Source organism: Enoplosus armatus, chromosome 13 (assembly GCF_043641665.1).
Source record: "Enoplosus armatus isolate fEnoArm2 chromosome 13, fEnoArm2.hap1, whole genome shotgun sequence".
In the NCBI taxonomy this organism is placed as follows: Eukaryota; Metazoa; Chordata; class Actinopteri; order Centrarchiformes; family Enoplosidae; genus Enoplosus; species Enoplosus armatus.
This window is the reverse complement of record NC_092192.1, coordinates 11,381,614-11,405,778: the sequence shown is the minus strand read 5'-3', so window position 1 is coordinate 11,405,778 and position 24,165 is coordinate 11,381,614. Positions and strand designations below refer to the sequence as shown.

At 40.1% G+C, this 24,165-nt stretch overlaps 2 protein-coding genes and 1 non-coding gene across 3 annotated transcripts; 2 read left to right on the top strand and 1 right to left on the bottom strand.

Moving 5' to 3' along the window:
• Positions 1-1,056: 1,056 nt before the first annotated feature.
• On the top strand, positions 1,057-1,128 carry trnae-uuc (transfer RNA glutamic acid (anticodon UUC)). Its single transcript has one exon. It is a non-coding gene; the product is annotated as a tRNA-Glu (tRNA).
• Positions 1,129-2,121: 993 nt separating this feature from the next.
• Positions 2,122-14,204, bottom strand: uspl1 (ubiquitin specific peptidase like 1). The gene is made up of 9 exons (XM_070917518.1): positions 14,094-14,204; positions 13,036-13,192; positions 12,075-12,197; positions 11,016-11,949; positions 9,461-9,571; positions 7,623-7,752; positions 6,054-6,179; positions 5,043-5,203; positions 2,122-4,288 (listed from the first exon to the last, which is right to left on the bottom strand). The coding sequence occupies exons 2-9, from the start codon at positions 13,159-13,161 to the stop codon at positions 2,517-2,519; spliced, it is 3,483 nt and encodes a 1,160-aa protein (XP_070773619.1). The 5' UTR covers positions 13,162-13,192; positions 14,094-14,204; the 3' UTR covers positions 2,122-2,516.
• Positions 14,205-17,989: 3,785 nt separating this feature from the next.
• hmgb1a (high mobility group box 1a) lies at positions 17,990-22,089 on the top strand. The gene is made up of 5 exons (XM_070917065.1): positions 17,990-18,052; positions 20,348-20,505; positions 20,800-20,945; positions 21,098-21,272; positions 21,389-22,089. The coding sequence occupies exons 2-5, from the start codon at positions 20,359-20,361 to the stop codon at positions 21,536-21,538; spliced, it is 618 nt and encodes a 205-aa protein (XP_070773166.1). The 5' UTR covers positions 17,990-18,052; positions 20,348-20,358; the 3' UTR covers positions 21,539-22,089.
• Positions 22,090-24,165: the final 2,076 nt, after the last annotated feature.

Below are 24,165 nucleotides of genomic sequence, written 5' to 3'. Positions count from 1 at the left end.
CTTTATAGAGTATAGAGTGTTTCTGGCAAATGACCAATGTATGGGAAATCTGTTACTATCATTTATATGACAGGACGTGCCGTAGACAAGGTAAAATATCAAAAGGCCTTTTTCACAGCAGACATTATGACTTGAAACCCCAGGTGTTCATTATTTAATGGCACAGTAATGCTTTCAATTACACCTGTGTCTTCCTTCTATGACAAGTCAAAATGTCTGCTCCAGCGGTGAAAGGTTTTAAGTGTATTAGTACTGTATAGCCATTTACAAGCTATCTCAAAAGCTGTCCTGTTCTGACTTGTTTTACCTACAGTCAAACAGCACCTGCATGTGCTTTTGAATGGTAATGCAGCTTCCTCTCTTGTTCTTCACATTTTAATCCAACAGATGTTATACACATAGAAAACTGTACAAAATCATATTTTCCTTTTCCATTAAAGCCACTACTCCCTCCCCCAACTGTTCACACAGTGTTCAGTTATAATCAATTGTTAAATTGATGCATTTTATAAAGATATTATAAACTGATTAAATTGGCCAGAAATTGATGGAATAAATAAAAGGAGAAGCAAAAAGTAGAATGTAAAATTACTTTTAAAAATAGGGTTTTTATTAAGGAAATCTAATTATTATTGGCCAGTTCAATTGTCTTTTTTAAACTTGTATTAGTTTATTAAAATACCAGTGTATTTCATTAAATTAAGATAGCTCTTTAATTTGATCAATTTATTACTTCAAATCATAATGAAACACTATCTATAATAATAACTTTGACATACTTACAAATACAAATGAGGAGATACTATACGCTTCTGTAAATTAGCTGAGGAGCTAATTTAATAAAAGCAGTGCCGGTACAACTAGCAACAAATGCTAACATTAGAATCTAAAAAATATAAATATAAAGGAGGAAAATAGCCTAGGCTTAGGTCAACGAGTGCATCCGTGTTCTCGCAATGTAAAAATACCAATCCGATGATCGGCCTATATCGATATTTATGGCTGTTGTCACTGAAAATGAAAATGAAAAGGGCTAACATTTCACATTTCATCACGTCCCATATGGTCTAGCGGTTAGGATTCCTGGTTTTCACCCAGGCGGCCCGGGTTCGACTCCCGGTATGGGAACGCCTCTTTTGATCCCCTTTGTTGTGTACTCACCTATCTTTAACAATTATTAGCTTGAGAAAACACACAGGATGTTACAGTAAGACAAGGTCCGGGAAGTGGCTCCTTCACGCCTGTATGGACAAGCTAGCTGGTAGTATGGATTGATGTTGGCTATGGCTGAACTAACTACGTTAAGATGCAGGTTGTCCAGTCACAAGACAGCACCCATTACTCTTAGTTCATGTTTGTTTATCCGACTGTGAAAAGCAAGTACCAAACACCTTAAAATTACACTGAACATAATTATTCCAGAAAGTCCTAACTGACAAACAACAGAAAGAAAGATTTCAATTACTTTGTTTTTCTTTTAGGTGGTAAACTTGCAAGGTATTCAAAGCCACATTCCCAGATTTACTGTATTTGGTTTTAATTTCTATGTGCAGAAACTTCACATTGCCTATGAACTTTCTCTTTAATCTGACACACACAGTGAGCAAAGAAAAACATGCTGTGTTTTTATGGAATTGTATTGGGTTGAATAAACTAAATAAAATAAAGAAAATGTTGCATCTATCTAACTAGACTTTGTAATATCATCCTTCTCATGTTATTGCTGATGTCAACACATGGTAGAATAAAGACTGACAGAAGTCTTCATAATCAATGAGTGTTTGATGTCTGACTGAACGTAATGCTAAATTCTGTATAAACGGACTCTTTTTTAATACCTTCATGAGAGTATTCATCTTTTAGTACATATGTCATGATCAGTAATGGTTTTCCTTCAGTCTCAGGCTGTTCAGTGCATTAACTTTTAAGAATTGTCAATGTGTGCGAAAATTGCGGCTAACAAATAAATAGGTACTTGAATGACTTCAAACAAGTATTTACAGTGACTTTAATATTTTAAAAAAATCTATATTATATTACAATATTTTATTCCCCTATGGAGGAAGCTAGTACACACGTGTTGTTAAAATCACAATAATGCTGACGTTTTGTACAACAAACACTTAGTCATCTAGTATTTATTAAATGACGTGAAAAAAATGCATCATGAGAATTTTCAAGTAATGTCAAAATACCAAAACAAGGCAAACAAACAGCTTTGACTTCATACAACCCAGTTACATACAATATATACACACACTACAAAGTGCCAAACTTCGCCAAACTCAACCCATCCACCGTTTCCAAGACTTAACATACAAAAGTAATAAATCAATCTAAATGAAGAGCAACATAACATTTGCTTAAAGCACATTTCACTACTTTACCACATGGAACAGGCTGGTTAGGACTGTAGATTGTTAAAGATGTTAATTTTGCATAATTTTCCTCATGATCAAGGTCAATGTTAACTGTGCTTGGAGCTTGCAGACAACATCCACCCACCACCCCACAGTTTAAACGAAAAGTTCAAGTGCACTGAGTGCCTCGGTCTCCATGTCAGTCGGCCTCTGAGCCACAGCCTGCGAGAGAAAGTCTTCCAGGAAGTTTTCAGTGTTGGGTTCGTTCGTACAAGTGTTCACCTGTGACACCGCACCGACAGCCTTCACCCCACTGTCCAACTGGTCGACTCCATCTTGCCCACTGGCAAGCATCTCGAGGAAGCCAGTGCTGTCCGGTGAGAGGTTGCTGGCTGTGGTTGCTGGCGAGAGCAGGTCTGAGAGGAAGTCGTCGCAGATGGAGCTGTCGTAGGTGCTGGAGGTAACCGTGTTAGGAGAGCCCAGGTCAGTGCTGTCCGGTCGGAGGTTGGCTCCGCCCTGATGACCCAACATTTCATTCAGTTTGGCGAGCTTCTTCTTCTTTGCCTTCAGCTTCTTTATCAGCTTGTACCTGAGGGCTTCAGTGTCGGTGAGACCCGGAGGAACCTTGGAGGTATGTTTTTTTGAGGATATTTCAGGGAGCCCCTTTGCTCCAGGCATAGGAAGTGGTGCATCAGACAACAGCGTAGTATTTGTTAGTGATTTCTGGTGGTTGGAAGTTACGGGTTGAAACGGCTTTGATTTGCCAGTGAGAAGGGTTGGGAGCGGACTTGGGGTGTTTGAGCTCTTTGCACCGAATGCGACGTACATTTCTGCAGCTTTTAGCGGGAGACCCTCGCTCCCCTCAGTCTTGAGCTGTGGTTTAGGGAAGAGTCCTCCAGTAATCGGCTGTCTTCTCACAGGGTAAGGGGTAGAGTGAGTGGGCTTTACTTGTGTGACCGGGGTGGGGGCGAGTTTAGCGATCGACTTGTGTACTTGGTGTAGTGGGTGTTTGCTGAGCAGGAAGGACCAGCGGGCATTCTGATCTACTGTTGGCGGTCTCGTGGGGCTTTGCTGACTTGTTGACGGGGGGGAGGTGTCGGTAGAAGACACGGGGGACGCTTGCTGTGTAGTTTCAACAGATGGTGGGTTATCCTGAACAGCAGCAGCACACACAGGTTTATTACCGATTACTTTGGAGGGCTTCGAGAATGCAGGTGGTGAAACATGTGGAGCTGCTTTGGACGAGGCTGCCTTTTTATCTACTTGTTTGCTAACAATTTTGCCTCTGCCACTTTGTCTCCTGGCATCAGGCACAAATGTGGGATCACCAGAGGAGCCTCCGTCAGATTCAGATGAGTTGGAGGTGGTGGGGAGCACAACATCCGGGCCGTGACACATTTCACTACCTATTGCAGTGGAGGAGCTATCTGGTGTCGAGTCAAACATTTCATTCTTGCTGGGAATGCTGAAATCCTCAGTTTGCTCGCTGCCATTTAAAGGCTGCATTTCTGCATCAGGTTTTAACTCCACCAGTGTGAGTGTAATGATGTCGTTATGGGTGAGGCCTTCGAAGGTGTCGAGCAGCGTTGTGGAACCCATCGATGTATCGACACCGGCTGTGTCTGTTGTGTCCATGTTGTCGTCTTCAGATACTGAGAGTGCACAGACGATGTCCGTGTCATTGTGAGACATGAGAAGAGACTGATCAGGAGTGCAAGCTGACAGTTCGTCTTTATCACTTAGACTGGTGTTCATCTCATTTTTAGAAGGAGGAGATTCTGCAAATGTGCTGGTGGGGGAACAGACACGAGGCTCTTTATCCTCCTCCACCTCCCAGAAGACAATGTGCATCTCCCGAGCAGGGATCGGGAGCTTTTGATGGGTCTTACAGTCTGGATGTTTCAAGTCGTCATATTCCAGCCATGAACCTGTAAAAAGGTACAACACCACACAGTTACAACAAAAAAAACAGCACCTGCAGCATGAACGTTTATGTGTCATGATTGGATTCTGATGACCAAAGTCTGGGTTGATCAGTTATTAATTCACACACAATTATCACCTCATGATTTTAAATGACAAATGCATAATAATGCAACAACAAATTCAACCAAGAATGCCTCACTGAGACTAACACTCTCTTTTGCAGGGGTGTCCCAGCCAGCACAGCAGAAGCACATAATGCAGACTAATAAGAAAATAAATAAAAAGTGGAAAGATCAACACAAATATAGGTAAAACCTTAGCTGACAAGCCACAGATATATTCTTTAAAAATGCCAATGAAATCAGCCCTAAATGGCAGAAGTCTTCTGTAATTAAACATTGCATGATTTGTCCAGCAGAATGTGCTGTTGGCAAACTACAATGTGGGGGAATAAAAATATCAAACTACATGTGACTCAACTGTGAGCTTAAGTGTTTGTGGTTTTAGCCCCAAGTGCAAATGTAGCTCACTGATTAATACAGAGAAGTGCAAAAAAAACTCTAACATTTGACTGATTTTTATCCATGTAAAAATAAAAATACTCTAACAGAGGACAGCATGCAAACCGGGCTGCTATTGCAAGCTAATCAACTGACCTACATTTTAGCAAAGCCAACAGTAAAGATATTGTTTACAAGTCGTAACTATGAAAAAGGAGTAATAACGCGACAACAGAATAAGTCTTAAAGCACCTACCATCAGAATTACAAACCCAGGTGACAAAGTGCTTGAGCTGATGGTTGTACTGTATGACGGTGGTGACCGAGTAGCGTTTCCCCTTGAAGGTGAAGGCGTAGATTCTGACATCATGGTCAGGAAGCCCGTCTACAAAGTGCAGCGGAAACACTGGAGGCACCCTGAACAAAACACAAAGCAAATGATGGGTTAAATGGGTGGAAAAGTGAAAGCCTAGGTAGGAGTTCCTCTAAATAATATAAAAAGTGGTTTCTATAAAGCTGCTGCATCAGTTTTCTTGTTCTCCCTCCTGCTAATGTACAGGCGGGTTATTATTAGAATGTGTTCTATTATAAGGCGCTTATGTTTAATATTTAATTGTGGACGTGGAAATTTAAAGATAAATCTGTAATTCTGTGGACAATCTAAGTGTTGAGTAATTGTTGGGTAATTTAATTTCGCCCTGACGATACGTTACAGCCACTTTACGACAGAGAGTGCATTGGCTCAACATCTGTAGGCAGACAATTAAAGTTAATGAATTCATGTGTGGTGGAGCTGTGGAGGCACACCGTTTCTTATGGTGTCCTGTAGAGAAGGTTTTTGTTATCCTGCTAACCTGCAGATTTCTGCTGGACTGGAAATCAATGTTTGTTTTTCTATAAATCACACAAAGCCACTTTGCCCCCTTAAATCATTAATTGTTCAATAGGCAATACTGTATATTAGGAGAACATCCATTGTTGATATAGTAATCAATTCACCCTCTGTGCTTCAACAATTAAAAGCAGGTGTAATTATTTTACAACTGGTGGTCGGACTAAAAGATCACACCACTACAATACTGTGGTCTTTATTTATAAATAGTTTATAAATAGTATATACGCAGGTAAATATACAACGCTCCAACATGAAGTAAATGTATCGTAATTCAATGATCAAATTCCAAAATGGCTAATCATCCTAAAACCTCTGTTAACACACAACATTTTTAAAGGCTAAAGTTGGACACATTAACATCTTGATTCTTACCTCTCCAGCAACATAGTCCTCCTCTGATTCTTCTTGCAGCACACATTACACGGGGCCGAGTGGACTGCATGAAGGGGGCGCCACTCAGGCAAAACATTTGTGAAGGAGGGGAGAGTTTTCATAACCCTGAGAAAGTATAGCATGAAATACATTTAGGATTTTAAGATTAGCAAGAAGTAAGGAAAATATTGTGTGTGTATTAGAGAATAATTATATTTCCATTACAATGTGGTGTTCACATGTCAACACTGAATATTAGCTGTAGTATCTCAGATATTGACATAATGACTACGAGTTGAACTTTATAATAACACTTAATACAGAGCTTACAGTAATAAGCTGTCTAGTTAGCATTTAATAATGTGGTGTGGTAAAACAGAATATTAACTTATCCGCTTTTCTGCCCTTCAAAGATTAACAATGTACCTCTGAAATCATCTCTCAGCTGTCCACCAAACTAGTGCTGAAACGTTTAGCGCCTTAGTCAATTAGTTGATCAACAGAAAATTAAGAAACAACAATTTTGGTCATTAGCTGCAGCCCTACACACCTGATTCTCCCAAACTCTTTTAGTTCTCATCACCACAACACAAGGTTTCTAAGATCGTACTGTACAGCCGTTATAGAATCACAGTCGACTTGCGGAAGCGTCATTTTATATCATATTACTAAAGCATGACCATGCACTGTTAGTCTGAAGAGGATAGTTCTACTACTACAAAAAATAGCGACAAAGCCTCTTCCTGCAGTTCTGTGCCAAATAACTTTACTGGACATGTTTTGTTCTCCATCAACCATGTCACTAATAACCAAAACTTAATGAACTTAGAGTTTGAAGCTATTACTAGAGATCCATCAACAAACCACTGTTCACAGTCACTTATGGACAAATGAGCCAATGTGCTAAGAGATTAAAAGGGAAAAATAATTTTATTTACAAGGACTTTATACCAACTTGTCTTCAATGACTCAGTATTTTGTTTATTTCCTTTTCCCCCCTTTAAACAAACCTGAGGCAGAGTGGGACCTCATCCAAGACCCTGTTTACACCTGGCATTAACATGCATCTTGGGTGATCCGATCACAAGTGGACAGCTATAAGGACGTCAGTTCACACCTGCAATGCGTCTCCAGTGACCACTTGTGATCGGATCACACTTCCCTGCTCTATATGCAAATAAACACATAATTTCTGTTTGCAAAGACCAAATGCATTGTTGTTTTTAACCGGCGGTAGGCAGCAACGCACTTCCCGTGTCTAGTCTGCTGGAAATGAAAAGAAGTAATCTGCAAGTAGTAGTTTGGCCCGCAGGCAAAATCAAAACAATACAGACTGGAATTATTGATTGCTGTGTTCCAGGCAAACCAAATCACCCAAGATGTTTGACGCACTCGTAATAGATCTCGTGCGAGTGAGTACGTACACACTGCTAAAAGAATGCGGCCATATGCTGCCCAGATCATCTCCGATGTGGTGTGAGTGATGGGACCTCAATGCGCCTTGGGGGCATTCACACCTTAGTGAGTCAGCTAAATATGTAGTATTTTATCATGCATTTCATCACCTACCTTTCTGTCGTGGCAGTTTTGCATTCACTGCACTTGAACTCCCAGTGAAATGTCAACTGGAAGAGATGCTCCACCCAAGAGTCCTTCACAAGCAGAAGCGGCATGGCAAATACCGGAGTTTCCCTCTGACCTGGAAAGCACAAACATGCAGCAGCTAGAGCATACTCTCTAATCCCAAGTAATTTTAAAGATTTTAATCTGTAGATGAGATATGGGCTAGATTTCAGAGATCACAAGTGTGAAACAACTGTAAATTAATATTATGTCTCTTCTCTCTGTATTTAAATGGTGTCTGCACTGCCTCACTATCCCTTTGTATTTTCAGTATGCAAAGAGCAACACTAAGCAAGCTTTCCCACCTTCATATAATGTAAATATTTGGCTACAACAAGTCATGCAAAAATCCGAGGTTTGCATGTCCAAACCTCTACCGTTCTTTTATTATCAGATGATAATGGTTGCTTTGACTTTTCAAGATTAACTCTTGCCTTGGATACTAAACAGGGATTCATGACTCAGTACAACAGCAAGTGAGATGCCAAATATCTAAAGCACAATACATCAAGGAAGGAAAAACTAAAACATTTAAGGTAATTAAGCCCTTTAGCTGTTTCTACATCCTACATGGAGCCCTATTTACATTGTGTATAGGCCATGCAATTACATTTTGCTGAAGCAACTTACCAAAACAAGACAGACTACTCCTTTATATACACTTCTGTTTGTCACTGTAATCTGCAAAACAGTGGCATTAGACTATATGAAATCTAATATTCATGAAAAGAGGGCTTGAGGGGCCCTGGGAGCGCTGTGTTGTTGAGTTTGAAAAGCATTCACTCAGACATCTCTCCCTTGCTCACAGTAGCTTGGCACAATTTGCATATTGTTCCTGATCACTGAACACTGGTTTCCTATCAGTGCTGGTGGCTTCAGAAATACGGTTTAAAGAAACATTTTATTTCTTTATATCTATCCACTTCTTTATATCTATCATCTTCTCTGCAGCTGTGTGGGACAGTCTGTTCTTGCTTCCTTCATCTCAAAAGAAAAAGTACATGCTCATGAAATTGGCCCAAACAATTGACCTCAGTGGACCAATGTCTAATTTTAATATGAACCTTTCTGTTGTTTAATCAATGCATTCTAATGTGGGGAGAGAAGAGCTCGACCACTAGATCAAATTTATTTTCTGTACAAGCAGCATTCTCTGGTTCCTTTTCCAGAATATCATTCTCATTCTGTAGTGATTCCCAGCCTGTTAACAGGACAAGTGCACACTGAGAGTAAACCTCAGGTATGAAACATACCCACTCAAAACGCATATCCAAATTTGCCTGATACCCAACAGAATTGTCAACACGTTATGTTATGTATCCACCTGAATCTTTGAATCTTGACAACGGCCTTAGTCTCGCCCACGGTGCTAATTGGATCGATCGCTTTTCAACCGAGAGACGATGCCAGACCAGAAGCAGTAAACCTGGTGGAGTGGGCGGATTGAAAGGTCTGGACCCAGGCAATTTCTAAATCGATTCAGAATTCATTTCTGAGTGGTAGTATCATCTCCCGATGCCAACACTCAACACTGATGGCTGCCACTAGCCTGATTGGTATGAACATTAAAAACATGGACATGGACGGTCACTGCAGGTTCATGACATGTTGATGAATGTGAAAACCTGCATCTACAGTTTAAAAGTCTTGAATTGCATCGAGGTACTGTGACTCAATGGAAACAGACACTAACTAAGAACGTCCAAAATAATTTCTAATTTCTCATACTGAATTGATTTTAGCTTTAGGCTGATGCAGGGTATGTCTTCAGTGACTAAGCTTACCCAGTTTGCAATGCAGCTTTGGCTGCAGTAGTTTGAAGATTGACATCCTGAGACTCTGTAGATCTGCATTCGCCTTTTGCAGAACGTGATTTGGCACCCTCACAATGCCATCTAGACAGAAACAACTTCAGTTAAGTCAACTGAGCATAAAAGCATTGCATTAAATTATAAAAAGAAAAAAATATATCCACCAGTAAATCAACTTAAAATGCTTTTCAGACAATGGGATCTGTAAACTTTCATTGATGGCAGTAAGATATTTGTGCGAGTCCAAAATATTTTCATTTCATGCAAACATGTCACACTTAAAGGGTCAGTTAACCCAAATCACAAACAAACATTGTCAATTAACCACTGTGGTATATAGCAATGCAAACTGTTTCAGTTTAATGCACCCAGGTTTTGTCTGCCACCATCCCAATACAATGTAGGTTAGTCATATTGCTGCTGTGTTTTTCAAATGTAACATTTCAATGTTTTTAACAGCACAGAGTTCCATTCACCCCCATTATATTGAGGTGGCAGAAGAAATCTCAGAGATGAATATGTTAAAACTGGCCCTGTTCTTCAAATGTGGCTTAACTAATCCAGATTTTCATGCCGTTATCAGACTAAGACTATCCTGTTTTCATCCAGCTAATTTGGCTCTTCAAAAGCAGTCTGATGATAAATGTGTTGATCCTGCAGGAAGCTATCTCGAGTAACACTGCGCTCTTATTTTGAAATAAAGACTAAATGAACAGAGTTAAAACCATGATCTGCATTCATTTGACTGGCTGAGGGCTGATCATGTGATTGCAGTTACATGAAATAGGTGTGTTGGGAAGCCTCCCAGTATGCACTGGGGCAGTAAAGTCATGCACAGAAGTCTCTTGCTGTGGGTGTTCCTGCATTTTTGTCACTGGTGTGATTTTGTTCTACACTGTGCTCCACAAAGTTCCCACTGTCTCAACATTTCAATGGTTGTTATATAATTTATTATGAGTGCATGTGGTTAGAGCATGAGTGACGTGTTCAAGATTAAGCAGATTTGGTGTTTGGCACATGAAATCATTTAGTGCAGGTTATTAACTTACTCTAATTTAAAATAATGTTTTAATCCATGAGAACAGTGTCTGTGTTTATGATGCAAGTACAAATCATACACTTCACTGTTCAAATGACAAAATCCCATCTTAATGTCCATAACATCATAATTTCCTTAATTCGTTCATGTCTTTCTCTTTAGTTGGTTCTTTTTTAAAAAGGTACTATTCTACTTTGTTGTGTATTTGATCTTATATGGGTACTTTAAATTACATAAATAATAATATAATATATCAATTCATAATTCAAACCAAAACAATCTGCATGTCTGGATATGTGACTCAGCTCTTTAAGTGACACTGGTAGTTTAAGATTAGTGTAATTTTACAAACTAGAAGCAAATAGAAAGTTAAATATTACTAACTTTCAGTTGTTGTAGATGCAATACTACAAAATAAAAAAATACTACACAGTTCAAAGAATCTGTTGTGACTTTACACTCGCAGGTATACTTATCGGTTTAACTTACCTCTGCCGGTCTGTTGGTGAACTTGGATGGCAGCACAAACGTCTTCATATCCTCTCATCAGCTGCCAGACAGGCGAGCACTGAGGCTCATCTTTAGGTTTACACTTTCTCAAGCTCTTACAGTTTACCAAAGCAACAAGCAGCGAGTCCAGCCAACACAGGTTGTCACTGTTCCTCCAGAAAAGCTTATTTGGAACAGGTACAAGCTCCTCTGCGGACAGATCCTCAGTTTCTGACTTAATATCTCCTACATACTTGCATGTGGCGATGTCTGCAGTCCGTGATTTCTGTTCCGTCCTTGCTGTCTGCTCATTGTGCTGAGGCGATGGAGTATTGATTTCAGTTGAATGAATGTCATCATTTGTGAGAAAGGACTGACTGGAGTCCAGACTGCTGTGTCTGTTCAGCAGTTCAGGAGGACTCTTCACCTGCCTAACATCATCCTCTGCACCGCCGTGAGGAGAGAGTGCAGGCTCATCCCCAGCAGCAGTCGACAAGGCGTCTGATGAGCACTGCGGGTGTCCAGCGGAGGCTTTGCATGTAGGACGAGCAAAACCATCTGTACACGCAGCATTCTCTGGTTCCTTGTCCAGAACATCATCCTCATCTTGTCGTGATTCCCATCTTGTTGTCTCTGCAACTGGAGAATCCCTGTGGTATCCATTTACCTTTTCCCCATCTGTCTTGGGTGCTGCCACGATATTACTGACAACGTTTGCAGCATCATGCTCTGCTTGGCCAATAAGTGTGTTGGTAACACTTTGTGGCCCAAGAGTGTCAAGTTTACTTGATCGCAGACGTTTGTTTATGGGTTCAATTAACTCTTCTTTTTCCAGTGCTGAGGTGTTTTTTCTTTTGTGCCCAACAGTGGGCTCCACAGGCACCAAGCTAGCCAAAACATCCTCCAAGGACCGACTGACCAGAGGGAAAAGGCACTGTGTGGGAATGGATACGGAAAGGTTAATGTGGCAGCTAGCAAAAAAAAAACAAAAAAACATGAAACATGGCTGTTCAGCTGGATGTGTGTGAGTGTGAGAGTAACAGCAGTACTGGGACTAACCTGTGGGTTTGTGCAGAGGGTGATTGACTCCTGGAGGTTGATGCGGTAAGAGCGCAGAGCATAGGTCAAGCCCTTCGAAGTACACCAGGGACAATACTCCAGTGAAGCAGCTCTTTCATGAACCTTTAAGAAAAAAAAATTAAAGATAACAGAAACATAGTTTTAATAAATACCACAGGCCTCCACAAAGGTTGCTTCAAGGTTTCACATTTCAAAGAGCATGCAAAGCCGGACAAAACTTATATCTAATTTTTAATACTCATGCAGTCTATTTGAACCTAAATACATTTTTGTAGTTTGCATACTATTTCAGATGAAGTGATTTTTTTTACCAGCTTCACTGCCATATTTCAGCATCTTGTTCATTATATTCTTCCAATCATATTTAAATACTCATCTGTACACATGCATTAGAACAACAAAATAAAATTAGGAAGGTTTTACTTGATTTACCTTGCAGGAGTGGAGCATACATGAAAGAGTAAGAACTGCTGAGTGTAACTGTCAGGTTTTATTTTTTCTGCTTTTTCTTTTAACTTCGGCCTCAGATTTTTGCACACCAATATCAGTGAGTGACACTTTGGTGAGGCTGAATGGCACATGTGAAGTGGAATTTAATCAGAATCAGTGTCAAGTACATATAAAAGTACATGAAAGTTAAAAGCAAGCAGTGATAGTCGACCTTTTTTTTTTCAAATAGACATGCTTGTAAGAAAACCACATTCTCTGTAGTACACAGTTTCTCATGTGACAATATATCATATGTATATCAATCTTTGACTCCACACATCATTATAAGCTTCAAGCCTACCACAAACTTTCGCCTTTTACTACTAACGATTTCCATTTGTGTTTTGTTTTCTTCTGTTTAATTTGGATTGGTACTGCCCAGTCACAGTATTTTTCAAATTCAATTCAGCTTTGCGCAAGTGACAACAGTGAGAGGAAGAGCTCTACTGACTTTTCCCAAATACCCCGCCAGTGGTGAGGCCAAAGCCCCCAAACCAGTGTCTTCCCCAGGCATTGGCAAACCACTGCTGCTCTTCTGGTCCATTGCTGTCCGGTGCCATTCAAAAAATATTACCATGTCACTGCAACCTGGCTCACCTCCAAAGGAGCTGAGGAGAAAAATACAGCACCACACAGGCCATGTTACTATATCTCTGATTATATTACAGGCAATGTTGTCAAACAATGATCAAACAGCTATATGGCAATAATGGATTTACAGGATTTTTGCATCCATGTAATAACATACCTTAATCTGTTAGGTGTTCAATTCACTGTATCAGTAGTAACAGTTGTTTGAATTTTCATATAGTAATATGTATACAAGTGAAACATTTTATTCTTTCTGTCGAGCCCTATTTCACATTTGTGAACAATGTTGGTCCAAATGGATAACATTTTGAGAGTTTATAAGTGTGTTATTTTACATTTACTGTTTTGGGTTGATATCAATAATATTACAAGAAATAAACTTGGACCCAAGCTGTTTCCCTGTCCCTCTATAAACAAAACCAGCCTAAAGACAGATGTCTGCCGGCTCACACGTGGAACCACCAGGCCATCAACAGTACACTCTGCCACCTCTGCTGAAACACAGGAGTCTATGCGTTTAACTACTAAAACAGCGCTCAAGAAAGTAAATATACATAACAAAACGCTTTGTGTTAGCGTTACATAATGTGTAGGCACGTAAGGGAAAAATGTAAAGCTGGTGGAAGTGAAGAAGTGAAGAGGCATCTTCTTAGGCAAATAAATCAGATACACTCGACTTCAACTCCATTTAGAACCAAAATTATGTGAGAAGTGCATAATGCCTACTTCCCATTGGTTTTGAAACCATTCAAACTTACTGTTGAGATAAACTCCATTAACAAGCCTACATGCAGTAACTTAACTATCATTCACTGCACCTGGCGGCTAGCATGCTAACATTTTAGCATAAAGCCGGGAATAAATTTCAGTCGCTACGGAGTCTCATTTTCAGTTTTCGTGAATAAAACTTATACGTACCGACACCAAATTTAAATTAGATTTGACATTACGATGCTGATCGGCGAAATCCATCCAAACAGACGTGTATATATTTATCCCTGCCTGCGGAGAGAGAGTCCATGTGCATCCTTTTCCCAGTTCGTGTCAAAAACGTTCTTTTTCCGCTCGCCGGCGATTGTGCAGCGGCCTTTGTCTTCCCCCTCTAATGGACAATGGTTCCGGTGGCCCCCAGCCGGTAGTTCAAGTGAACTGCAGTATCCTGTGCTCAAGTTATTGTTCATGTTAGGACTGCAGGTTTGTATGGCACTGCCCATGAAACCAGTACTAACCGGCGCGAGTACATGAACACGAAGATATTTAAAGATATGTTGCATTTAATCACGTTATTAATTACCATTATTATTAATAATTAATTGTAATAGGCCTAAGTAGTTACTATTTCTTGTATTTAAAAGCATAATTTTTAGAAGAGAAATATGAAATGCATGCCATGTTTGAAAAAAGTGATATATAAACAGCTTAAAAGAAGGCAAACAAACTAAGACTAATTTTCTAATTTAAAGCTTTATTTCATAATCATTATTATCATTATTATTATTAGTAGTAGTAGTACTAGTATTGTTATTATTATGTTTATTAGATTATCATTTACCCCACATTAATACATTGATAATGGCATTGACCATCACAAGTTACAAGGCCCCTCAGTGGTTTTAAACTGGTTTATTCTGAGAGCCAGCAGAACTGATATATTTCCCTGATATGAAACAGAAGACCAAGCAACCTCTAACAGTTGTGAAGCTGTAAAAAAAAAACATGTTTATTTGTGACCAGAACGATGGATTGATTGTCAAAATTTAAACTGATTAGCCTAATTTTCTGTTGTGATATTTGCAGCAGAAATTCCCTGAGATACTTCTATTTTGAAATACCAGCCTGTATAAATGTCTCACTCATCCAGTCTGTTGATTACTCATCTTTTTTTTTATAAGGCTGACTATATATTTATCGGTTCTTATAGACCTACTGTGGCTTCTTGAGAAGTAGAGGGGTGGAGTTGGTCTGATGGGGGTTACATATGTCCCTCACTCTGGTTCTATAATACAGCCCAGCACCTCACACCTCTTGCTCTTGTACCCCCCAACCCACTCACACACACATTCACAGATGTGCACACACAGATCTCCCTCCACCCAATCCCGCCTCCTGCATGTACCCTCCTCCCTTAAGCCCCTCCTGTATCTGCTGCTCTCCTGTCCTCTATTTTCCTCTTGATGACAAAATGAATTTGCATATTTTTCCCAGGGAGTGCTCATTAGAATGCATAAACCGGCCGCCTCCTAGCCTCATGAGCAGGCTATAGCTTTCTGCCGTGGCATCTCCTGATGCAAAATGAGACACAGACAGGCAGCATCACAGGCAGACATGTGGCCTGAGTCTGGGTTGTGATTGGCATTTGGAATCAGTTCACCCTTCCCATTCTTAATTCAAGGATAAGAATAAACTCTGTGTCAGCCATTTTTCTTTGTATCTATATTAGCTGCTAAGCAGAAGCATGTTTATTAGATACCCATTTCCTCATTAACTGCATATTGAAATAATTAATGATTTCTTAAGCAGTATGCTAATAAGATTATCTTCAGTGGGCACATGACTATATTTTGCAAATCATAATGAACACGGACATTCTCCATATTTTTAGCACCCCACCCCCCACCACCACATTTAAACACACAGACAAACCTTTCAAGTCAGATAATTACATTACCTCCACTTTGGGCAAAGTAAGAAGTCATCTTGAGTCTGAAATCATCGTCCTGAAATTTTAGCTTCCTGGCCTATGCAGTGGGCATCCATTTCTCCTATTTTTATATCTGAAAGTCTTGCCTATGGTGGTGCTAGAGCTCAGGTCACTAGGTTACAAAAATCAGTATTTTACATACTGGAAATGTGAATCCAAACAAAAACATATACCTAATTCTTCTATAGTACATTTATAACCCTTAGTTAGGTTCAATTATACTAGTGCACAGCAGGTTTAGTGTCTGTATATGTTACGGGTCAGGAGATAGCCGACCATAAAGAGTCAGTTTATGTTAGATACACACATTAAATAGATTAATAGATTCTAATCTTGATGTCTGATGGTGGTGCTTGAGCAAGGTCACAGGTCATCACACTCATTACAGTAGGTTTCTCTGAATAGCATGAATGTGCACAGCCAATTTCATGCCTATGTAACTAATAACCTTAGCTTTCAAGGTCTGTTGTTGATCAGACAAACACACAAATGCACAGTCACATGGCCTCTTGACATCCCTAGACAAAGCTAATGAGCCGATTGTTCAACTGTATGACAGTAGCACAACAAAGTGTGGTTTTAGAGGGTTGTTGAATTTGTATCAGATACATATGAGAGGAAAAAAAGGTGGAAAACCTGTGAAAACCTCATGTGATTAGCTATATAATATATTCTGTATGGTAATCTGTATGAAATTATCAAATAGGAGGATGTATTTAGTGTAAGTAAAATATTAGTTATTAATCTGGATCAACACAACTTGCAATTTAATTTTTTTTAAAAATCAATGAACTGCTTTAAAAGTCCTGATCTGTTTATGAGATATGGCTGGCAACAGTGGGTTGCATTAAGATGAATGGATTCCTCACTGTTGTCTTTTCCAATTTAAATACATTGTAATTTAGGGCTTTCACCATTTCATTGCACAGAACAATGTGTCTGGGGTTGGGAGTGAAAAGCCCACTGCTATAAGGCTATCATACATAGACATGCTAGCTTATTTCTATGGGACCTGCAATTAGCAAAAAAAAGTCTGCATATATTATTGCAAAACAACAGGCCTACAAGCAATACGTCACTCTGTCTCATTGTAAAAAAATTATTTCTTGTAGACATAAATGATTGACAACTTCCTCCCTTTAACTACTTTATCTACTAACTTTGGCTTAAACTGAACAGTAGCTCTTTGATCTCCTTAAGCCTGTGTTTTAATTGGGGGTGAGCACACTGTCATCTTTCAATCAGCTACTGTACATGATGCCTATAAAAAATTTAAATGATCAATCTCAATGCCTACTTAATGCGTTTATCCTAATGTGATGTGTCTGTTGCTACATTCATATCTAAACAGGGACTGCAGGCTCATAAGTAAACATAGCTATAGCACTGAATGAGTGCCTGCTAAAAGTGATTATTATATATACTTCTCGGAAAGACTAAGAAAACGCTGTGTGGAATGGTCAGCATAGCGACGTTTTCTCAGTAATGAGCTGAAAAAAAAAATCAGTTTATATGGTAATTAAAAGGCAGACTATTAACCCAATTGCTATTGTGTTTTCATTCTAACTCAGAGCCAAATAATTTTAAAATGTCATATCCAGCGCATAACTATCACGTATGGAACGAGCAACCCGTCTTCTGTCTTTAACGCGATGTTCCCCCTATGCATTTTCAAAGTTATAATTTGCAAATAAGCTTACGTCTATTGAAGAGAATGGACAATAGAGGTGGTTGATGAGGAGGGGGACAGTCCATCCAACACAATCGCACAACATTTTACAGCCGTCTAGTTCACTGACTACAAGCGCTCCACGTTGTCTCATTCATTTAACTTGCCTACTGTACACTGTGCTCAACGTAGTGAATTCAATACTATGGCAAACACACTACACTACTACCAGCTCCAGCATGCTCGGACGGAAATATTTTTGTATCCACGCGCTTCGGAAAACTTCAGTGACGTTTCACAAAAGGCAGCCAATGGGACCTCGTCTTCTATTAGGACAATGAAAAGCCTCCGTCCAATCGGAGGAGCGCCAGACTGGGCGCTGGCCAATGGCGTGCGAGCCCCACCGAGAGTAATGTTAGAGAGCTGAAGACTGAAGACACTGCGTATCGCCTGTGTTCCCTCACACACAGCCATTGCAGAGCATTGAGATCCAGCGATAGACCCTAGGTGAGTATCACACACGAAAATGTTAAGTGTTCGTAATGATGAAAATGACGATAACATTTATAAATATCTTACTTATGGGCTTGCCATGATCGAATGTTAAACCTCTTGGTGCTTGCAAATAATTTTATTGCGGGGAAACGTCAAAAAACAACAAAAAATAGCCGGCGCTAAGCAGGTAACGTTACATTGCCCTGCCTGGGAGTGTGGACCAGACGCTCTGTAAAAAAGAAGAAATGAATATTAACCATGACTAAATTCGACGAAAACCGTCGATTTCGTTAAAGACGAATAATTTTGTATATTACTGTCGTGTCATTCTTACAAAATGGAGTCGAATCAAACGGTAGTTATCGCGTAAAAATTCAGGAATGTCTAGCGGACAACACGGTTAGCGACAATGGTAGAAGACGTACCGTTAGCTAGCCATTGGCATTGCAGTGCATTGCGAAGCTGAATGCCTGTCATGAGAAGAGTGCGGGTTTTGATACAAACACTAAAATTTATAAAAACATAAGAAAAAGAACCACCGCCTCAAAATACACACGGACATATGTTTGTTAGCTATAATTCGCCCGAGAAGACGGTGAAAAAATTACCTCACGATCTGCGCTTTACTGTAATGGCTGACTGTATTCGCATTGGAGGCAAGGCAGCGAGGCAAATGGGAAGCCAGTGACAAGAGGCGCAGTTCAGTTCAACTTTTTCTAACCGTGTTTTCTCGAAAAACAAACCCGTAACTATTAGATGTAACGACAGCAAAATAAAGATCAATCTTTCGTGATTCAAACGACACCATTGCGAGATTTTTCCGATGCGTTTAAAACGTTTAAATCGGGGGTTGAAATGAAGTAGTCGCCGCGGTCGCTCTGCCCTCTATTGCATGCAGTGCAATGGCTGTGCGTTGACACAAAGAGAAGGAGCCATATTCTCCATGTTAGTGGATGAAGACGAGCGGCCATTAGGAGCTCATAGAAACCAAGGCAGTAGCACAGCCCGCTCATAGACACAGTGCAGACCCAATGTATTACTATACAAACCGGCTAGTGCAATAGGAATCAATCGGGGGAAATATTTTGTCAAGATCGCCGGCTTTCTAGACGTATTTGTCGAGTTGCAAAGCGAACTGGAAGGCGGGAGGAGACATTTGAGGGGGACTTTCTTTCATGAAGAAGGCATTCTCACAAAATGGAAGAAGAAATATTGCCGTCGTTGTTGACCTCCTTTTCCTCAACGAAAGCCTATGCGCCATTACTACTTCGGTCGACGCAGCTTAACTGGGAGTTACAGTAGCATTTAATAGGAAAACGTTAAGGGAAAAAATAACGCTTTTAAAGATATTAGATATAGATACAGAATTATTTCCAGAATAAGAGAAAAAGAAGGCTGATAGGAAATCAGTGTTAAATCACATCGAATAGCAGTTTTAAGTGTTTTATTTTCAATAAATACGCCTTTATATGTAATTTGTGTCTTTTTTGTCAAAGTTATTCATTTGATAAAAACATGAACTTGAATGAAAGGGGGCTTTACTGAGGGCCTATTCTTATTGCAGATGAGGTTTAAGGACATTTTTTCGCAAAAACATCATTCTTTGAAACCAAGTCCACTCTTGTAATCCCACAGAGGACTATGGTTTATGTTATGCAGTTTGCACTTTGGGAACTTTTGCAGTTTCATGTGAAAGTGATTCGGACCGGGAAGTATATCGCTGCAAGGGAAATATATATTTACGCATGTTTATTTTATTTCCTTTTTGAATCCGCAGCGATGTGTTGAGCCACTTTTAAACCACCAAAATGGGAGTTGGCCACGGACCACTGACTTTTATGTAAAGGCCACAACACAGATAACACTCATTTTCATCACATTAGCTCCGTCTGTGCTGGACGGGTTTATTTTAGCGGACTGAGTTAACGGGTCCTAACTTAGTGCAGTTTGACAGCAGCGAGGGCGGGTCACTTAAGTAGTGCCATCAATACTAGTGGACAGTAAAAGATGTTCTCATTGTATAGTAGGGGGAGCATGTCTGAACTGGTATGCATGAGTTATGTATTGATTTATATAATTATTAAAATTTGAAAATCATGATTTGAAAAGATAATTAACAAAAAAATTTTTTTTTGGTATGATGTTTATAAAGCTTTTAGGGTGTATAATTTGGGCCATTTATCACCCCAGCCAGCCAGCTGTCCACCTATTCCCCCTTCCAAAGACAGTCTAACAATATAATTTATACAATTTTGAATATCTATGCAGTTGCACAGTTAATTTATATTTCAAACATTTTGTTTTTAGATACTGCCACCATGGGGAAAGATCCAACCAAACCAAGGGGCAAGATGTCCTCCTACGCATATTTTGTCCAGACCTGTCGGGAGGAGCATAAGAAGAAACACCCCGAGGCTTCAGTTAACTTTGCCGAGTTCTCCAAGAAGTGCTCTGAGCGATGGAAGGTAGGAGAAAATGATGGATGGATGATGATCTTATAAACTTGTAGTCTGTTTTTTAAATTAAAAATTTCCTGAGAATGGACTATATGCCACTCTTCATTGGTATACATCAAGATAATTCAGATACAGGATGTTGTTTGATAATTATACAGCTCTTTATTACAGTTACACTCATACCCACATTGTGTAAGATAATGCAGCACCCTCCCAAACTAAGAGAATCTGAGGAATCTGCATACTTATGTACAAAGGGTGTTACCACAGACGGTACAATCAGCAAGTTACCTTTGTTTTCAGACAATGTCTGCCAAGGAGAAGGGCAAATTTGAGGACCTGGCCAGGCAGGACAAGGCACGCTATGAGAGGGAGATGATGAGCTATGTTCCAGTCCGGGGAGGGAAGAAGAAGAAGTTCAAGGACCCTAATGCCCCCAAGAGACCCCCGTAAGTACTGCAAGTCAACGCTTCATGATTGGAAGTATTTTTCTGCAGAACAAAACAAATCTGAATCATGGGCATCTGACTCATGTTGTAAACACACAATATGAAGCATGTCATGTTGTGTAAATGACAAGCTCATTCTTTCTTTTTTCCAGATCTGCCTTCTTCATCTTTTGCGCAGACTTCCGCCCTAAGGTGAAAGGTGAGACTCCTGGTCTGTCCATTGGAGATGTTGCTAAGAGGCTGGGCGAGATGTGGAACAGTACCGCTGCAGAGGACAAGCAGCCCTATGAGAAGAAGGCCGCTAAACTGAAGGAGAAGTATGAGAAGGTAAAGAGACGAGGCTGTCAGGGGATGCATCTTCTACAAATGATGATCCATGTTGTGCTGCTCTCCCTCGTAAATGACTGTCTGGGTCTCAATATATTTTCATTCCTCCATCGCAGGATGTCGCAGCATATCGTGCTAAGGGCAAAACAGGTGGCGGAGCACCCGGAAAAGCCCCGGCCAAGGCAGAGAAGAAGGACGACGACGACGATGATGAGGACGAAGATGACGAGGAGGAGGAAGACTATGACGATGATGATGACGAGTAGATGGCGAGCGACATATATAGTGGTCATTTTCTTGTTTATAAAGCATTTAACCCCCTTGTACACACTTCACTTACTGAAAGAAAATGCGTTAGTATCCAAGGGGTAAAAAAAACAACAAAAAAGGCTGTGTATATCAGTTGTTTTTATGCTGTACAGTTTTTTTCTCCTTTTTTGTATAGTTAACACTACACAAGTGTCGTGTCTGTATCTTTCTGCCAGTCTTATTTTTTCAGTGATAGTTCCTAGACCACTATCCTGCCTGGTACAGTGTAAAGGGGTGGGCTTACAGTATTTACCCTAGCTAGAGGTGCACAGCACATAAAAAACGTTCTGAGTTAGATCTGAGTGTTTCTTCGTTTTTCTTTTCTCTTTCTTTTCCCTTTTTCCTGTGTGTTTTTATTTTAAATGACATGTTATCAAGATTGACGTATCACGGTTGTTTTACTGATCTTTATGTACCACTGTAATAGCAAAAATAAGAAAAAAAACGCCTTGTTTATTGTTGAAATTTAAATTGCTTCTGATGTCAATAAACATTTTTTTTAAATAAATCTGTTTTGTATTGTGCGTCTTAAAAGGTATTGCTAATTTCTCCTGCAGGTTTCCTTCTCCTAGATTTGTGACGAGAGCTGACTAGATTTGATAAGTGAACATTAATACACAGTAAAAACTAAATAGAAGAGGACTAGGAAGATAAATGGGATAAAACACTGCTAAATCAATGCAACTGACAAAACAGTAGATGATTAAATATCATTGACAGACTCGGTAAATGTTTAAGACCTAACGGTCACTATTTCTCATCTCCTGTGTTAACTTGCATTGCGGTCTACTCTATAGTAAAATTGAGGTTGACATTATGATGCCGGGGGACAATTAAATAGAGCAGGAAAACATCAAACGACTCAGGCCTCGATAAGCTGTTCACATGAAGTATGACTCATCATCATCACCAAAACTGTTTATGTATTGTGTGTTTTTTTTAGCCCGCTGTGGTCGTATGCAAACAGGCCGCGTGTCGAAGCTCCATGCCCTGGTGGAGGTACACTGAAAGTAGCATTATTGTCTGCTCTGCATGCCAACATGCATCACTGACTGTTACTGTTTTATTTAGATGCAGCTGCTTCATCTCTCACGTACTCTCTAGGTCCCATCCAGGGTAAAAAAAAAAAAAAAGACCATTTATATAAGAAGGATTATGTGCTTTGAAAAACCCAGTGACATAAGAATATGGCTGGTGTGTACAAACCACTGCAGTCCACACCTAAAAGGCACACATAGTGTATATTGTGGTGTCAACAACAGTGCCCCCCCCCCCCACACACACCCACCCACCCTCCATGGGAGACACAGGGGGGTTACCAACTCCCAGCCTGAGCAAACACAAGGATTCATAGAAATGAGCTGAGCAGCACAGACATGTCTCTAATGTCTGTAAATGATAAGAATATGTCTTCTTCTGTGTCTGTATCTCCTCGGTCTCTGCATTAATGTCAGCCTTGGCCTGGTGAATGAGCCTTGGTGTAGAGCAGACTACAGGACAGGCACACACTAGGGCAGCAGCTGACCTCTGAACTGCTCTGATAAAGCCCAGCCAGCCCCTGAAGGTGACATAGCCTCCTGCTATCCCTGATCTTTCCTCACACTCACCGATGATGCTTGTTCTGCCTATTAAAATTTGAATCCAGTAGATGATGGCAGCCATTTGCTAAACCCCAAACCTTGGGTCATATCATGCATGTGTTGTCTACATCTGTTATTGTTCCTGAAAGATAGGAAAGCTGCACGGGAAGCTAACTTGAGGCAAACACATACAATCACCAAACATGTGACAGCTGCGAGCTGCTGTCACTGCTGATTACTATTTCCCCACTGTTTCTGTGTGCAATATGGCCTGTTTACACATACAGCAGATTGAGGGAAGCAGTTAAAATGGTGAATGTTTACACTCACATCCACTGAACTGGCCAAGAGGTTGCACTTTTCATTTTGCAGTGGATCATGCTGGTGAGAGGCAGGGAAGGGGAAACTATGCTGAAACAGTTGCAGTGCCTCGTGGCTGCTCTCAGCTGTTGATCAGAGTCTGTATGGGCCTGTACAGGCCAGAAGTGCGCATACAGTATAGCAGGCTCAGCTACACAGCGCCACTGTCTGCTCTAAAGCCTGTTAATCCCGGCCACCTGGCGTCCACTGTACACACTGCGTCCAATCAGTGGTCTCCGGGCGACACCTAGTGGTCACATGTCGGCAACTGCATTAAAACTGGTGATACAATACATCATCAGAACAACAATAGGTTAAATAAACCAGTAGTGGAAGAAGGTTTGAGATATTTAACTTAAATACAGTGGTTGAATGTAACTAAGTACATTTACTCTCTTTAGTTACGATTTACTTTACAAATTAAGATATTTTTGCACACAAAACATACCAAGAGTTTATAAAACAAAATAATTGTCAACAAAAAGTTCTTTTTTCAAGCAAAAACATTTCATGGTTTCAGCTTTGCAAATGCGAGGATTTGCTGCTTTTTACAATCGTTTTAATTTACTTGTAATGATTTTGAGGTTTGGACTATTGTGCATAAATGTGAAAATACGAATCATTCAATTCAATTCAATTCAATT

Bases quoted from the DNA above. Each gene is read 5' to 3' on its own strand.
- uspl1 (XM_070917518.1), bottom strand. From the start codon at position 13,161: ATGGTAATATTTTTTGAATGGCACCGGACAGCAATGGACCAGAAGAGC. The intron at 7,753-9,460 runs GTAAGCTTAGTC...TGTGCTTTCCAG, and splicing joins AAAGCTGCATTGCAAACTGG to GTCAGAGGGAAACTCCGGTA. The intron at 4,289-5,042 runs GTAGGTGCTTTA...ACCTTTTTACAG, and splicing joins CTGGGTTTGTAATTCTGATG to GTTCATGGCTGGAATATGAC.
- hmgb1a (XM_070917065.1), top strand. From the start codon at position 20,359: ATGGGGAAAGATCCAACCAAACCAAGGGGCAAGATGTCCTCCTACGCA. The intron at 20,506-20,799 runs GTAGGAGAAAAT...CTTTGTTTTCAG, and splicing joins AGTGCTCTGAGCGATGGAAG to ACAATGTCTGCCAAGGAGAA. The intron at 20,946-21,097 runs GTAAGTACTGCA...TCTTTTTTCCAG, and splicing joins AATGCCCCCAAGAGACCCCC to ATCTGCCTTCTTCATCTTTT.